Below are 17,801 nucleotides of genomic sequence, written 5' to 3' on the forward strand. Positions count from 1 at the left end.
TATGTTATTAGTATATTACATGTTTAAATTCTGTTTAAGCATATGAAAATGTTTTCTTTTTTTAGAGGGCTGGGCTAGGAAATGTTGGAGGGGGTTAATTTAAAATGGAATGATTTTGAAGACAATCTTATAAGATCTTTTAAGGTAAAAAATATTATATTGTGTTTGTTTTAAATAATATCAAAATTAATTAATTTGAAGGTTAACAATGTTACAAACCTTTAATTTAAAGTTTGAAATGTCAGACATTTTCATGTGAGGGTCCATTGTTTTTCTCAAACGTTTTGATTAAAAAGTATTATTAAAAATGTCATCATTTTAGTTTTGTAGTGACATTACGTTTTCTAGAACTGATACGACTTTGAAGTAATAATATTTTCGTATCTTTTAGGCGTTTAATTTTGTTGCTGCTAAGCCTTGTATAAATTTATTTTGAGATCCCTCCTGTAAAAAGATTAATTCTTTGAAGCCTAAATTGTTTAAAAGTTTAGGTATTTTCTACTACTTTTTGTTTAGTTAAGGAAAAATTTAAAAAGGTTTACCTTAAACTACTTTTAATGGGGAATGAGATAATTCAAATATTATTTATTTATCTTAAAATTTGGAGGAATTGTGATTATGTTTATTTTCCGACCCCTAATTTTTAACCTACAATGACGACAAAACTGCAGTGACTTTATAGTAAAATATATTTTATAAATCGTGGATGGTTTCTTAGCCCTAATTTTTATTCAGATCTATTTTTGCAGCAAATTTGTTCTAGGATTGTTGAGTTTGAATTTTAGAATAAATTTAAAATATCTGTTAGGATTTTCGAACAGTTCTGAACGATGTAATAATTTTCTGTGGTCAAGAGAAGGTTTATGCAAACAAGTTCGTACTGTGCGCCAGTAGCGAAGTATTTAGGTAGGTTTTATTCTATATAAGAAAAAGAAATGTTTTTTTTCTTCTGATAAATTGTGTTTGGAAATTTGTAAGATTTTCTTTATAAAGACGTTTTCAAACAGTCATCTATTTTAATACTCGACCTTAATCTTTTACCATGTATCAGCCAAACATCTGACTAAGAACATTTTATTATATAGGTTAGGATATAAAAGTTGGAAGGAATTTTAATGTTAGGGGGAGATTTGAAATCTGCATCCAATTTTAAGGATTTTTTATAAAATTCGTTTTTTGTATAATTCTTTATCTAAAAGCGGAAATACAATTTAAGTTAATTAATTTAGGATAGTTGGATTAGAAACTACCTGCGCTCTAATTGGGTGAATGATGTACGACACTTAAGCTTCTCCAGTCAGAGCGCAGATAGTTTTTAATCCACAAATCACAGATGTCAAAATTAAGGGGGGGGGGGGAGTTTGTACAGTTATAGGAAAAGAAAATTCAGTATCAAATTTTGCCCTGGCCGTTTGGGCTTGTTTTTATAGTTATCAACCTAATTCTTTTTGTAAGCTCTCTTATATGATTGGATCTACCTGTAAAATTTTGAAAATTGACTTTTGGGACTTTCCCTCTAGGGGCTAGTGGGGCAAAAGAACCCCCAAACACTAAAGTTTTAAGTTATGACCTTATTTTTAAAAATATCGAGCTGATTTTTTAAATAGAACCTGTTATTACATAGATGAGTTGACTAGCCACCCCATATTTCATTTTTGCACTTTACTTCTAGGGTCTTTTGGGGTAAAACAACCCCCTCAAATACAAATTTATAAGTTTTGAGCTTACAAGCCCCTAGAAGTAAAGTGCAAAAATGAAATATGGGATGATATAAGAGAGCTTACAAAAAGAATTAAGTTGATAACTATAAAAACAAGCCCATACGGCCAGGGCAAAAATTTATACTGAATTTTCATTTCCTATAACTGTACAAACTCCCCCCCCCCCCCCCCCCTAACTTCAATTGTATTTCCGCTTTTAGTTAAAGAATTATACAAAAAACGAATTTATAATAAATCCTTAAAATTTGATGAAAATTTCAAATCTCCCCCTAACATTTAAATTCCTTCCAACTTATATATCCTAATACAGGTATTCGAATGTAACATTTCTTGATTATATTCAGGGTTAAGCATATTATCTCTTATTTTCCTTGTTTCTTCCCAAGAATCGCTATATTTAGCATAAAAATCCTTGATTGTCGTCCTGAAAATCTAGATATTTCTACAGCTTTGATAGTAGCCAATACATCCATACTAGACATACATCAATATTTCACATGAAGACATTAAATCAATGTTGTTTCAGGGACATGTTGGTGAACTGTGAAATATCCCGACAGCCACAGCCCGCAGTTATTCTTTGGGATGTTGACATTAATCTTATGAATTTAATACTAGATTTCATGTACATAGGAGAAGTAAAGGTATACATAAATTGTTATGTGCTATTTTGAGATTCCAAAACATTTCCTAGTTTTATTGTCATACCTATTGTCTTAAGATTGTCTTCTTTTTTACTTTAACACTTTGAAATATTTTTGTTAATAATCATATAAAATTTTTTTTTGTTATCATTCTTTTTATGCCTAATCAACTTTTTTTTTTAAAGGGGTGCAACCAACTCGTAATTAATGCGCAAATGACACTTCAAATCCGAATTTCGTTATGAAACTTGGCATGAGTAATCCTTGATAGGTTTATATTCCCAAAATTGAACAAAAGTTAGAAAAGTAATGGCTAGAGGCTCGGTTGATGGTTGCATTAATAAAATCCTTATGTAAAGAAATGTATAAGTACCAAAACGTTTTAATACTTTTAAAAAAAAATAAGTCTCCAAAAAATCGCTTGTTTTATTTAGATTATTTACTAAGTATATTTGCGATAACTTTTATTTAATAGAGATTTTTCCAATTTTTAACATTTACAAAAACGGCCTGCTTTATTGCTTCAAGATCCATGTCAGATCTATATAGGAAATAAATGTCTATAAATGAGCTCAAGTTTTCCAAGGAATAAATGTTTAAAACTCATAGTGCTCCAATAATCCATAATAAACTCTCATTGGCCAGAACGATAAGACCCATTATTTTACATTATTAAAAATAAATAAATTTTTTTTTCATTTTATGTTGCTATTTACATTCATCATCATCATTGCCTTTTAGTTCTCGGCAGAACGTAGGCCATGCACAATGGTTCTCCAATCTTCCTTTGTTTGGGCACGTTTTGAGGCAGTGCTGAAAGATGGAATTTTCTTATCTTTCAGTTCACTTAAGAGTTCCCTCCTCCAGGTTGTTTTTGGTCTACCTGGTTTCCTCTTTCCTATGTGGGGGTTCCAAGTCAAGGCTTGATTGGTTATATCATCATGCCCTTTCCTTAGAGTGTGCCCCAACCATCTCCATTTTCTCTGTTTTATTGTCAGTTTAATGTCTGACATATCACTGCGCTCTAGAAGCTCAGCATTTGTGATCTTATTTGGCCAAAAGATCTTGTGGATTCTCCTGAGACATTTATTGACATATGTCTGTAGCTTGGAAACCACTGCTGTGTTTAGAAACCAAGTTTCAGCCCCATACAGCAAAACAGAGAGAACATTTGACTTGAACAGTCTTAACTTAGTCTTTATGGAGATGTTGTTGGAATTCCAAATTTTGTTCAGGCTGGCAAAGGCTGTCCTAGATTTGTTAATTCTAGCTTTAACATCTGTTAAAGTGCCTCCAGCTTCATCAATTTTACTTCCAAGATACTCAAAACAATCTACATCCTCAAGAATTTGGTCTCCAATAGTAATTGGTTCTTGGGAATTTGCATTTAATCTGAGTATTTTGGTTTTAGGAACATTTATTTCTAGTCCAATTTTCTTGGAGGTTTCAGCTATCCTGTTAGTCCTTCTTTGCATTTGACTTCTATTGCTTGTTAACAAAGCAATATCATCAGCAAAGTCCAGATCTCCTAAATATTTGGGATTGCCAAATAGCTCCCAGCGAATGCCATCATTACTTTCACAGTTCTTCATGATCCAGTCAATGGCAAGGAGGAAAAGGAAGGGAGAAAGAAGGCATCCTTGTCTGACGCCTGTTACAATCTCAAAAAAGGTTGATAGTTTACCTTTATACATTACATTTCCACCTCCTTTGTGATAGATAGCTTTAATGATATTGATTATCTTTTCTGGAATGCCATAGTGTCGGCAGATTTTCCAGAGAGATCTTCTGTCTAAAGAATCAAATGCTTTTTTGTAGTCAATGAAGTTTACAAAAAGCTCAGAGTTCCATTCCTTGGATTGCTCTATGATGATTCTTAGAGAGGTTATCTGATCAATAGTGGAACGGTTTGGTCTAAATCCAGCCTGATTAGGTCTTAGCTTTTCATTAACCTTCTTCTTTATTCTATTAAGAAGAATCTTACTAAGGATACGGCCAGGTACTGAAAGGAGCATTATCCCTCTGTAGTTTCCACATTGGGTCAAGTCTCCTTTTTTGGCTAGTATTGAGATATGTCCATTCTTCCAGTCCTCTGGGCATAACTCATCATTCCATATCTTTGTGATCAAAGGTAGGAATGCCTCAGCAGACGTATCTAGGTCTGCTTTTATGACCTCAGCTGGGATGTTATCAGGTCCAGCGGCCTTGTTATTTTTCAAACTTTTAATGGCCTCCTTGATTTCCAATAGATTTGGCGCTCGACAGTCAATGTCAAGTGCATCTGAGGGTGGAATCTCAGTTTCTTCCTCTGGAACTGGAAGATTCAGCAGTTCAGTGAAGTGCTCTGCCCATCTATTTAGAATATCTTCATCAGTTTTAAGGAGTGAACCATCCTTGTCCCTGATGTGTGATCCTGATTTGTGTACTTTACCTGCAATGCTCTTAGTAATCTCATAGACATCTTTCATTCTATTTTGATTAGCAGCATTTTCTGCCTGCATAGCAAGGTTTTCCAAGTGTTCTTTTTTGTCAATTCTGACACTTCTTTGGATTTCCCTGCTAAGCATCTTATACAGGTCTTTATCTTCTGGAGAGTTTCTAGAGAGTGTCTTTTGTCTTACCTCTCTTCTTTGATCCATGAGATCAATGGATCTTTGGGTGATCCACGGCTTTTGGTTAGCCTTTTTGAAACCTAATTTTTCTTGGCTAGTATCATTATAAACTTTTTTGATACCTTGCCAAATATCTTCAACTCCATCATCCTCTTGAAGAGTCAACAACTCAAATCTGTTCTTTAGAGTGAGCTTAAACTCTTGTAGCTTTTCAGAGTTTTGAAGGGTTGTTAAGTTATATTTTTTCCTGGGGTTAGGCTTTGTGTCCTGCTTTTTAAATCTAAGCCGAACTTTAGAAGATAGAAGATAATGGTCTGAATTAACATCAGGTCCTCTTTCAACCCTGACATCAAGGAGAGACCCTTTAAAACGTCTAGATATACAGATGTGGTCTATCTGATTAAAGGTTCTTTGATCTGGTGATCTCCAGGTGGCAGTATGAATCTTCTTGTGTTTAAAGATGGTTCCACCAATGACAAGTTTGTTTTCAGTACAAAAACTTACAAGTCTATCACCATTGTCATTTTCCTTGCCTTTACTTAAGCCTAGGCCATATCTGCCCATGACTTCTTCTAAATTATCATTATTACTCCCTACTTGAGCATTGAAATCTCCTAGGAGCATGGTCAGGTCCTTCTCTTTATGACCATTCTTAAATACAGAGTCAAGCTGGTCATAAAATTCGTTTTTGACCTCTGTATCTGCTTGTTCTGTGGGAGCATATGCTACTATTATTCTCAGATTGATGTTTTTATCTGAGGATTTGAAGTAAGCCTCCATGATTCTTGGACCATGGGGTTGCCAACTGATCATGGCCTGCTCTGCTTGCTTGGTCAGCATAAGAGCCACCCCTTGGTTATGTCCTAGATCCTCATTCATATGGCCTGAGTAAAGTATTTTCAAGCCAGAATGATGTTTAAACTCTCCATTATTTGTCCACCTTGATTCGGTGATAGCCAGGATATCAACCCTGGCTTTAAGCATTTCTCGGCAAATGTTTTCTGTCTGGCCTGACTGAAACATTGTCCGAACATTCCAGGTGCAAATTTTTGCTGGTCTGCGGGAATTCAGAATCATCCGCCTGACTGGTCCTTTAGCGGTTTCCCAGCCAAACATCATATTGTTGTTTCCAACCTCTACTTCGTTCCCGAGCCCAAAGTTAAATTGGTCTTTACTTTGTGCAGATTGAACGTGAGCAGGTTTTTTCTAGGGAAGGATTGTTAGCCCCACCCAAACCCCCTGAACTGGGGGAAGTGACCAGAATTCAGTCTGGCATCTACCCTAGGACCTTTCCAGCACAGTAGGACTCTTCTGGTGTAGCTCCTAGGATCATTGATGCACGGTGCAGGATGGACGGCGTGCACGTAACTGGTCTCCCATCCCAGCTATTTACATTATATTGAAGTATTTAATTTCTAATCCTAAAAAAGAAATTTAAATTTATAATATAGTTAAGGGGGGGGGGGGGAAATGTGGTGACTTGTGCCATGCCATACCAGCAATTTTATTTTGGGCGCTACTCCCTTAGTTTTAAAGATAATTGGGTAAAATCTTTTGGGTTGTGTCACTAATTACCCCAAGTTTTGGTATCTTTAAAAAAAACGGCGGCGGGACCACCGTTCGCCGCCAATTTCCGCCGCCGCCCAAAAAAAATTTTATTGCATTTCTCGCAGTTTACTTTTATAAAGTTCTTCATAAAACCACTCCTGAAGTGAGTTGATTCATGGCCATTTTTATCAGTTGCTTTGCTAAGGTCACAGAAATTCAGTATTAAATAAATCATATATAGAGAGGTTTTATGAAAGACTTTATAAAAACAAACTTGTTCAAAATTTTAAATAAATAATATTTGCTTTTCTTGTCATGATTCTGCGGTAACTCCTAGCTGATGAAAATTGAACTAAAAATTTTCAAATCTAATTTTCTCAAAAACGGCTGCATTTTAGATTTTATTGAAAAGTGAAATGAAGTTACCTAACCTAGGGTAATGAAATGCACTATGTCCCAATTTAGATTCTGACACAAAAGTCAAAGCACCTTCGAACGCATTGTTACTTATAGAAAACTAGCCAATAGCGAGATAGTTATATCGAGCCAACTCTAGTAATTCTATATAAGCACAAAAAGATCGCATAGCAATTTCAGAGAAACAAAAAAATTATAAATATTTACATACTTTTGTTAGATTTCTGAAGGAGATTTGAATGATTTTCTCGGATTGGCCAAACGGTTGCGGGTTCGAGGCCTTGTTGCAGAGGAACCAAAGGAGAAACAAGACTTTACCAAAGAAAAATCTCAATCAAAAGAAAATAATCCTTTTAACATGCAAATAGACACAAATATTAAAGATGAGAAACGTTCTATAAATAAAAAGTAAGTGTAATTGACATTTTTCGAGTATTTGAATTTATATTTGTAAAGAAACATATCAATAAATAATACAAACATAAATTATCAAGGGGGGGGGGGGAAGTTCTGACACATTTGCGTAAACGGTGAGTATAGGCTTTATCTTTGGACTGAGAGGATAGGTTATTAGGGATAAAATCATTCTTATATAATGAATTTTCCCCAGATTTAAGATTTTTTGGATAGGCCTCCAGGTTCCGGAGCTCCAGGCCTCCAGGTGGTCTCTGTACAGGTAAAAATGAAAAAAAAGGAAATTTTTTTCAAGTTAAAAATCAACTTATAAAACAAAATATGCATATTTTTTCTCTAAATATGTGAATAATATTAAAAAAGATGCATATTTTGTTTTATAAGTTGACCTGTAACTTTAAAAAAAAATTTTTTTTTTTCAATTTTACCTGTACAGAGACCACCAGGAGGCCTGGAGCTCCGGAACCTGGAGGCCTATCCAAAAAATCTAAAATCTGGGGGAAATTCATCATATAAAAATGATTTTATCCCTAATAACCTATCCTCTCAGTCCAAAGATAGAGCCTATACTCACCGTTTACGCAAAAGTGTCAGAACTCCCCCCCCCCCCCCCCCTTTATAGTAAGATAAATTTCTAAGGCAAAGGTAGTTTAGACCATCTGTTAATGTAAAATGCTTTACAAATTCATACATAAATACATTGTAGAAGTGGATACGCTGATCATATGTATTTTGATTTGGCATACTATAAGTCATTGATTATAGAGTTGCTAAGCTTTAATTAATTTATTGTTTTACATTTTAACTAACTGTTTATTTTTCTCTAGGAAATTAGCAACTGAAGAAGAGATAGACCAGTCTTCGACGCCTTTTAAATCAATAAGGAAAATATTACTAATCTACATCCATTTCTTATCCCTAGCATTCATTACCTAACACAAATTGTAAATTATTATACAAGCTATAGTCTAATCCCCATATTCCAGCATTTTCTTCAGCAAAGTGAATATTTCATTTCCTCATTTAATATTATTTTTGCTTTCACTACTCTTAAAATATTTTTGTATGTTGATTTTATTTTACCCAACAGACTAGAAAATTCATCTGATGTTTACAAAGAAAAAGAGGTATTATATTTTTCTTAATGTAAAATAGACAATTGTCCGTGGATATGAAAATGAAAATTAGTGGATAACATTAGGTATATAGGGATTAATCCTGTGCTTTTGATTTCATATTTGTAGATAATTTGTATTAAACTTGCGATACATGTGTTTTAACACGGTTCAGAACAGAGTTTTCTAGTTATACTAGGAGCTCAGATACTCTCTTATATGGTATGTCCGTCCATACTGTGGTCGCAGTAAATATAGTAAGAGGAGTAGATTGTTTGTATTTATTTCTTTATGGTCCTTAAAATCTCATTGCTATAAATCAATTTGCTACAGAATTAAAATAGACGTTACGGTTATATTGTTTCATTATGAATTGAAATTTTGTCATTTTTTTATGGATATAAATGTCCAGTGTACTTAAAAAAATTATGTTTTTATACTTAAGGTGATAGACCTAGAAGATATTCTTCAAAACAGCCAAGATACAATGATTATTAAAACAAGTGAACAGGAAATATTCACACACCAACTTAGTCAAAATTATAATGATCAGGTATTTAAAAAACAAGAATTATAATCTAAAGAAATAATAACAACAGCTTAATTTGTTGAAACCTAAATCTATATCTGGGAAAATTTGAAGAAAATATGTTTTCTGGTAAATATAACCATTTACACCCATGGAAATTTTTGTTAAGCTTCTATAGTGGAAAGTACATATTATTCATTTCTAGTTTAAATAGCTTAATCCATTGTCTAACAGTAACTAATAGTTTTTATTTCTATACAGAGCCCAATCGGTTTAGTGGTCAACGAAATCTTCAGATAATTGTTATTCATTTATTTTATGCAGGATTCTTACCTGATACAACAGGGTTCTGTTCCAGACCTGGAGCCCTTGCGGGTAGACACAGGAGGTACTACCATGGACAATTTCAATAATTCTATCATGGACCCGCTTTATAAATGCAACCTATGCTTGAAAACTTATAAAACCAAAGGCAGTCTGTATAATCATATGTCCCTTTATCATAGGGGACAAAAGGGAGAATAAGTTTTTGTTATTAAATCAAAATTAAATGAAAATAAATTGCTCACTTTAAAAGTTACGCGGTTCTTTTTCTAATATAGAAAACTATGTAGGTATTTTCATAATTTTATTGTTGTCCTAGATGAATCCATCTTTACCGTTTTATATTATTTTTTGTTATTCCTAATAATTTGTTGTCTGTTTTTGTTTTGTTAATTTGTAAAATTTGCATTATCGTATTCTTTATTCAATTGTCAGATTTTATAGCAGCTACAAACATTTCATTTTATTTAAAAACCAAACAATTTTATTGAGAGACAAATGTATCCACGGGAAGTGCTAATAAAATGATAAAAGTATGCGTTGATAATCTATGAAGAGTTAAGGTACTTTGAGTAGTTAACTTTTATATGTCTCAGTAGCATATATTAGTCATTGGATAGATATGATTGAATTTTTAACATTGACCTGACCGAACTTTTTTTATTTGACAATATTTTAAAAAGTTAAAGTGATTTGCCACATAAATTACATGAGAATGGTCTTTTTTTTCCTAATATGTATAGCCAAAACACCAGTATTAGAGAATGAATTGCCGCATATTTCACAAAAAAAATTGAACAGGGGTTCCCCTTGGAGCAAGTTACTTAAAAAACATAAAAAATAACGTCTGGTTTACTTATGATATACACATTATCTCACGCGAAAATACCAACTAACCAAAACCATAAAACATATATATATATAAAAATAGATCATTCTCGTGTAATTTATGTGGCAAATCACTAACTTTTTTATATATTGTCAAATAATAAATGTTCAGTTAATGTTAATGTTCGGTCAAAAAAGTTTTCGCCATATATATTTTGAGGAAAATCAAATCTTTTAATTTTTATCAATAACTTTATATTATGCATTACTACGTTATTTAGAATAGAAAAAACTTACAGTTCACTATTTTTTTAAAAATGCACTTTGTGGAACTATTCCTTTATTTATTGATAAGACAGAAGGACGTACGGACATTATTTAAAGAATTGCTGTGTTTAAATTATTTTATTTTATTTATGAGAAAAAAACTTTACAAAACAACCCTGTCAAATTATTAAACCTTGTTTCATCCAACTTATATTGTATTCGACTCTTAAACATTCCAGAAATAAAATGTTAAAATTGATTACTGCTGCTGGTAGACAACATGTTAACCTGCTTGATGCACCAGCCAAGTTTGGAGGATTTTCTGGAAATCAGCCACAGAGATTTATTGGCCTCATGTTTCAACAATGGTTTGACCGCACTTTCAACAAGGTATAAACTAATTTTAAAAGGTACCATGAAATAAATTGCACCTTTCTTTTTTGCAATTCAAAATAAGTTATTTTTTACATTAATACCCAGTATCAGCCTTTCTTTAAATCTAAATTAAACAGGTTTTGACCGTAAACTTAACAATCATATTTTGATAGAATATAACAAAACATACAGCTGATTAAGGAATTTTATTTAGGAAGATGTATTTTGTAAGTAGGGAATCTACTCTTTAATGGACTTTGTCCGAGAGTCCGTAACGCACTGGGGGAAATGTGATTTTATAGGCTACTATTTATTTAGGGTAGAATCAGGGGTGTATATTCTGCAAATTTGACCCGGCTGAGGGGGGGTAAAAAATGTAAAATATGTGGTTGGGGTGGGGGGGGATGTAAAAATTAAGAGGACTGAAAGCATTTTTTTCTGTTTTTCCCCCCTCTTTGGTAAAAAAAAACTAAAATATGTGGAAGGGGGCATAATATGAATAAAATAAAGAGTTCTGAAAATATTTTTCCATTTTATCCCCTTGCTTGCTGGAAAAAAACTAGGAGGGGAAAAAAGAATTTGCAGTAAGGGAAAAAAATGAATCTTGTGCAGAATATACACCCCTGGATAGAATGTTAAAAATTTGAGTGATAAATTCCCTTTAGTATCCTCTCCATTTTCCATCCATTATTGTTTGTGTTGCGTCAATCATGAATATTGTCAATCAGGTTGACAGTGAACGTGTGAAGGAGGTTGGTGTGGACCGTGCCTGTGCAGAATGGATTCTGCGCTGTGGTGGAGGTGTGCAGTGGAAGGAATAATGTTCATTCTCTTAACCCTTACTTACCCTAAACCTACGACCACTGTAGTGTATTATGAGGTTCACTTGCTTTTTGTCGCGGGATGGTCATGGTTTCGAATCTCAGCATTGATTGTATCTAAACTTTTTAAAAATCTATCTACTGCTCCTAGGTCAGATATGGGACAATAATAGGGATTATCACTCATTACCATGTAGACTTTCAGACAAAGGTCATGCAATCAATGGGCTTGCTAATAATATATATTGTCCACGTACAAACGAACGTTATCAACAAACCTGTAAACACACACAGTCAAATTAAAATATGGCTTAATTTATATACCAAAGTTTTACTGTATCAATCAGCCGTACCTGTTGTACTTTTTTATCTTTTTTTTTCTAAATGCGCTACTCTTGTTATTTACGTAAATCTGATTTTTTTGAGCAAACTGCCTAATGGACATTAAATAATAATGATTACAACTAGGGAGCTAAAAGTTTCCTCACTGACTACAATGCTCTCCCTGCCTCTGGAGGTCAGAAAATATATGCCATTGATATGACAGACTCGGCCATTATGGAAGAATCATTCGCATTTCTCAAAGATCTTCAGGAAAGGATTTATTTTCATAACACATTATTTTAATTATTTTTGTCTTGAACTTCCAAATATTAGGGAGTTAGCTAGAAGGCGTGGGTATATGATCTCCTTTTTTATCAATTTTTTGTCTTTTGTAGTTTTTGTTGCAATTCCTAGCTCAGGGGTGTATATTCTGCATGGGATCCCCGGCTCAGGGGGGGGGGGGGGGGGAAATAAAAAATAAGTGGTTGGAGGGGAAAAAAATGTAAAAATTAAGAAAACTGAAAAAAAAATTTCCATTTCGCCCCCCTCCTTGGTTAAAAAACTAAAAAATGTGTGGTAGGAGGGATAAAATAAATAAAATATAGAGTTCTTTAAATATTTTTCTATTTTCCCCCCTACTTTTTAAGAAAAATCTAGAGGGGGAAAAAAATAAAAAAATTTGTAGCAGGGGAAAAAAAATAAATCTTGTGCAGAATATACACCCCTGTCCTAGCTCAAAAAACCTAAAACCTTTTTTGACCTTTGCAAAACTTCCCTGAAAATTGTCCAATGATCAGTTCAGTCGTAAACTAAATCTTAAAGGATTCATATAGACAAACATCCTGTTACTTTAGTAAAAATGATTTATAAAATAAGCTCTAACTTTGTATGTGCACAGGAATTGAGAAACATAACCATATATAATGACAAGTGTATAACTGATGATAGTATTGGTTTCATGTGTTCCTACACCCGGGATAAACTGGTACAGCTCAAGTTGGGCAAGTGTAATAATGTCACGGATGAGGTATTCTATTTTATACTAAAAAAGTAACACTATATATAATTTGTATATACATCAGTCCGTCCTTAACGATATGGGGTAAATGTTATTTTCTCGTCATTTATTTAAGATAGACTACTGATTTTTGTGGTGGTGATGTTACTCTCCACTGGAAAGGAGAACCATATTGGTTCAGTGGTTAGCGAAATCCTTCTCTAGATACAAAAAAAGCTTATTAATTTATATAATAGTTAATATCACCCAAAAAATAGGCCCGCCCCCCCCCACCCTTTTTTTTCACCCCCTCCCCTTTGTTCACACCCCCCCCCCCCCCCCAAAAAAAAAATGGGGGGTGCCCAATTCTGCCCAAAAGTACCGATAAAGTGCGGACCATAACTCCCACCCAAAACCTCCCGCCCGATATGCCAATTAGCTTCTCTTGCTTCTTAAGAAATCTAAATATCTAGTTTCCTAGAAGAAACAGTTATTACAGAGTTAAGTACAAAGGAATTTTTACAAGTATGTCTATTATTACTTTAAAATATATGCAAGAAAATACACATTAATACAGGTTTTCTTTCAAGGGATTGCATCATTTGAGAGTTCTGAAGAAGCTGGAATATCTTAAACTTGAAGCACTTTATGGAGTTCAGAAACCAGAGGTAATAAGATCTAGAATAGTTTTACTAATAAACAAATATTAGTTGCTTTCCCTAAAAGTGTTTGTAAAGCACTGACGCCCTCCCCTTCTTATTTTTGTAATGGATTGAAAATACGTGTAGTTTTTTTCAACTATACCTAATTCTGCGGAGCCAAATTAAATAATTAATTTTTTTCTTTGCTATTGGCAGGGGCAGAGAGGAAGTGGAAATGTACATGGCAGTTAAATTTTTACCTAAACTTCCAATCCAGAGAATGTGTAAAAATCAGGGATACGGAGCTGTTTGATTATGGTGCGGCTCCGGCTCCAGATTTGGCTTCGGCTCCGACTTAAAATCAAGAAAAACTCAACATATTTTTGACTATTGAAGGTCATAAAAGTTCAAGGGGGGGGGGGTCCGGGGGTCGGATCTGACACTTTTGCGTAAACAGGGAGCATAGGCTTTGTCTTAGGAGTGAGGATAGGTCATTAAAGAAAAAGTTTACTTTTGGGGTGTGTTTTTCTTATATTTAAAACAATTTTGTATTTGGCCTCCAGGTTCAGGTGCGGCAGGCCTCCAGGTTGTCTCTGGACAGGTAAAAGTGAAAAAAAAATTTTTTTAAATAGTTAAGAGTTCAACTTAAAAAACAAATATGCATCTATTATCTTTAAATATGTTAATAACATTAAAAAGGGTGCATATTTTGATTTATAATTTGACTTCTAACTCTTCAAAAAAAATTTTTTTTAAATTTTTACCTGTCCAGAGAACACCTGGAGGCCTGCAGCACCTGAACCTGGAGGCAAAATCCAAAAATTTTTTAAATATAAGAAAAATACACCCCAAAAGTAAACTTTTTTCTTAACCTATCCTCTAACTCCTAAGACAAAGCCTATGCTCCCTGTTTATAAAAGTGGACTTGAAATACTTAAAATGGCATTTTGCACACAACAGAACAAAGTTAATAAATTATAATTAATAAAAAATTATTTTAGCTAACCCGGAGCAGGAGCCGTTTTTTTTACGAAAATAATGGCTCCGGCTCCGCAATCCTAGTAAAATCGTTTTTATTTTTAAACTTGTAGAGCTCTTACTTTTCTGTCCATACGAACTTTTAAACATTATAAAAGTTTCAATAAATAAACCAAGCATACAACTTATTTTGTTTAGGAAATGTTATCCAAATTACAAGCCGCTTTGCCCCAGACCAAAATTGAATATCCCCCATTCACCAATCAGCCCAATGAAGAAGAAATTGATTGATTGATTCGTGGATATTTTGATAAACCATTGTTTCGGATTCTTACTGTAATGTTATTCGTCATTCATTCTTATCAACATAATAATCTTTTTTGTTAACTCACTCATTAAATAAAGATTTTCATAATTACAAAAGAGCCAAAACAAAATATTTGATATACTAAAAAAAAAGATTATTTTTCCATCATTCTATGAGGATCTTGTGTCTGTAGATGAGAAAACAAGTAACTTTTTGGGGAATTTTCAAAAAATTCCCCATATCTTCAGTGTTTTGTGTCCAATTTTCAAAACTTTTTTTAAAAATAGTGTCAGCTTATGTTTTCAGTACGCTATATTTTTTCATTCCTCTTTCCCTAAGCAGGGTATATCATGCAGAATATACACCCCTGGTTTATACTAAAACCAAAATTTTTTTATTTAATATTGATAAAAATTTTATAGAACTGAAATATTTCAGACTTTAAAATGTCTAAAGCTCATCCACCAGAGTCAAAGAAGTTCATGGACAAAAGGGTTAATCTTAGGTAAGGAACAGTTATTTATTGACACCTTTCCGTGGATATAATAATGTACAATTATAAGATTAAAATCGGTTTTGTTAGCCCCAAGATGCCGAAGGCACGGGGTAACAAAATTAGATACTTTATACTATGTAGTATGTATTAAATAATACTTAAATATTCTTTTTAAATTAAAATGATCACCCATGTTGTATTGGCTACAGAGTTTTAATGTATAGGAATGAGATACAGCCATACGATACTCGTTGAAACCTGGCTTGAGAAATGAGTATGGCACTTTAAAGTTTAAATCAAAACTAACATTATTTTGACATTAAAACGTCAAGTCCAACAGCATCAACAAAGGGTAACTTAGAGGAATTATGTCTTCTTTTTTGTCCTAACATCCGTGGTATGAGGTGGAGACAGACTACCAACCCTTTGATTGCACGACCATAAACTGAAATTCCAAGCTGCAATGAAATAAGTTGAGTCTGTTTATGGGCCAAGTCATCCCCTAGAACTGTGACGCGCCTGACATATCAGCAGTAGGTACCATAGACAGACGGATAAAGTGAGTTTTAGAGAATAAAAATTAAGATAATTAAATAGTATATGCTATACTAGCAGCTGCACCCCTATCATCTAGGATCTCTATTCAAAGGGTAGAAAAGTAACCTAAATCCATGCAGGACCAATAAGCAGCACTACTGTAACGGGATCTTGGACAAAGTAGCTTCGGACAAAGTAGCCTCCACTGTTAATAAAGGACTTGGCCACAGCGCTCGGCCCCCTGGCCTGCCTAGCCGCGGGCGCTAGGCCCCCTAGCCTATAACCTAACCTAACCAAAAAGTTGTAAAAACAATATTAAAAATTGTAAAAATCTATCAACAACTTATTGCAAAATCCACGAAATTCTAAACCACTTATGTATTATCAGTTGATGATATTTTTCTTAAATAAATGTTCTGAGGCTAACATAGGTTAGGTTATAGGCTAGGGGGCCGAGCGCCCGCGGCTAGGGAGGCCAGGGGGCCGAGCGCTGCGGCCATGACCTTTATTACTATTGGAGACTATTTTTCTTAAGAAGCTACTTTTCTTAAGTAAATGTCCTGAAGCTACTTTGTCCTGAAGCTACTTTGTCCCGAAGCTACTTTGTCCTGAAGCTACTTTGTCTGAAGCTACTTTGTCCGAAGCTACTTTGTCCAAGATCCCTGTAAAGGAGACCCATTTTGGTTCAGTGATTAGCGAGATCCTTTGCAAAAGACAAAAAAAATACTTTATATAATAGAGTAGGTTATTCTGTTAATATTTATTTCTTGCATCGTATTATAAACAGCTTTCCGCGCATATAAAACGTAAAATTATAAGATTAAAACCAGTCTTTTTTTAACCTTCAGATGCTGAAGGCACGGGCTTAATTTTTTCGTTTGGTAGAGAACCGGTTCTAATTCACCGGGTATTAATCTGTTGCGAATGAATACAAGAAATATTCTTTCTTAGGTCCTGAGGTTGATGGGAAGAGTATGGAATGGGCCTTCCGACTTCTGGAGTCAAGCATGAAGCCACTCTATGAGAAGTGCTATTCCGTAAGTTATTTAATTACTCTTGAAGGAGGAAGGAGAGTGTTGACCCTCCATTAGCAGTAGAGTTTTAAAAAGATGTATTAGAAATATTTGGAAGGGTTAGCTTTTTTTCCAGGGTCAATATTATATGACAGGGTGCAGGTACTCTCCCTAAAGTAGTTCTAAACCTTGTTTGGACCTACAAGAAGCTTCAATGTAAAAGAGAACTATATCGGACTAGTAAGAGGGGGGGGAGTTTGTAAAGTTAAAGGAAATTAAAATTCAGTATCAAACTTTGGCTTGGCCGTTTGGGCTTGTTTTTATAGTTACAGGGGTGTATATTCTGCACAAGATTTATTTTTTTCTCCGGCTACAAAATTTTTTATTTTTTTTCCCCCCTAGTTTTTTCTCACCAAGTAGGGGGGAAAATGGAAAAATATTTAAAGAACTCTATATTTTATTTATTTTATCCCTCCTACCACACATTTTTTTTAGTTTTTTTCACAAGAAGGGGGGGGGTAAATGGAAAAAATGTTTTCAGTTTTCTTAATTTTTACATTTCCCCCCCCCCCCCTTAGCCGGGGATCCCATGTAGAATATACACCCCTGTATAGTTATCAACCTAATTCTTTTTGTAAACTCTCTTACCTATATGATCAGGGGTGTATATTCTGCATGGGATCCCCGGCTCAAGGGGGGGGGGGGGAAATAAAAAATATGTGGTTGGAGGGGAAAAAAATGTAAAAATTAAGAAAACTGAAAACATTTTTTCCATTTCGCCCCCCTCCTTGGTTAAAAAAAATAAAAAAATGTGTGGTAGGAGGGATAAAACAAATAAAATATAGAGTTCTTTAAATATTTTTCTATTTTCCCCCCTACTTTTTAAGAAAAAT

At 33.9% G+C, this 17,801-nt stretch overlaps 2 protein-coding genes across 2 annotated transcripts in view; both read left to right on the forward strand.

Annotated features, from left to right (window-relative positions):
* LOC145320016 (uncharacterized) lies at positions 1 to 10,666 on the forward strand. The gene is made up of 8 exons (XM_080162457.1): positions 1 to 144; positions 809 to 906; positions 2,248 to 2,365; positions 7,163 to 7,350; positions 8,184 to 8,238; positions 8,445 to 8,483; positions 8,917 to 9,024; positions 9,325 to 10,666. The coding sequence occupies exons 1-8, from the start codon at positions 82 to 84 to the stop codon at positions 9,523 to 9,525; spliced, it is 870 nt and encodes a 289-aa protein (XP_080018583.1). The 5' UTR covers positions 1 to 81; the 3' UTR covers positions 9,526 to 10,666.
* LOC145320020 (ATP synthase subunit s, mitochondrial-like) overlaps positions 10,666 to 17,801 on the forward strand; it is an 8,081-nt gene continuing 945 nt past the window's right edge. Inside the window, exons 1-7 of the mRNA XM_080162460.1 lie at positions 10,666 to 10,809; positions 11,523 to 11,607; positions 12,082 to 12,206; positions 12,835 to 12,966; positions 13,527 to 13,604; positions 14,754 to 15,367; positions 16,847 to 16,932. Coding sequence (XP_080018586.1) covers positions 10,666 to 10,809; positions 11,523 to 11,607; positions 12,082 to 12,206; positions 12,835 to 12,966; positions 13,527 to 13,604; positions 14,754 to 14,846 — 657 coding nt within the window. The 3' untranslated portion in view covers positions 14,847 to 15,367; positions 16,847 to 16,932. The remainder of the gene's footprint in view (positions 10,810 to 11,522; positions 11,608 to 12,081; positions 12,207 to 12,834; positions 12,967 to 13,526; positions 13,605 to 14,753; positions 15,368 to 16,846; positions 16,933 to 17,801) is intronic.

This window comes from Acartia tonsa, chromosome 5, assembly GCF_053477335.1.
Source record: "Acartia tonsa isolate MP-2025a chromosome 5, ASM5347733v1, whole genome shotgun sequence".
NCBI classification, from domain to species: Eukaryota; Metazoa; Arthropoda; class Copepoda; order Calanoida; family Acartiidae; genus Acartia; species Acartia tonsa.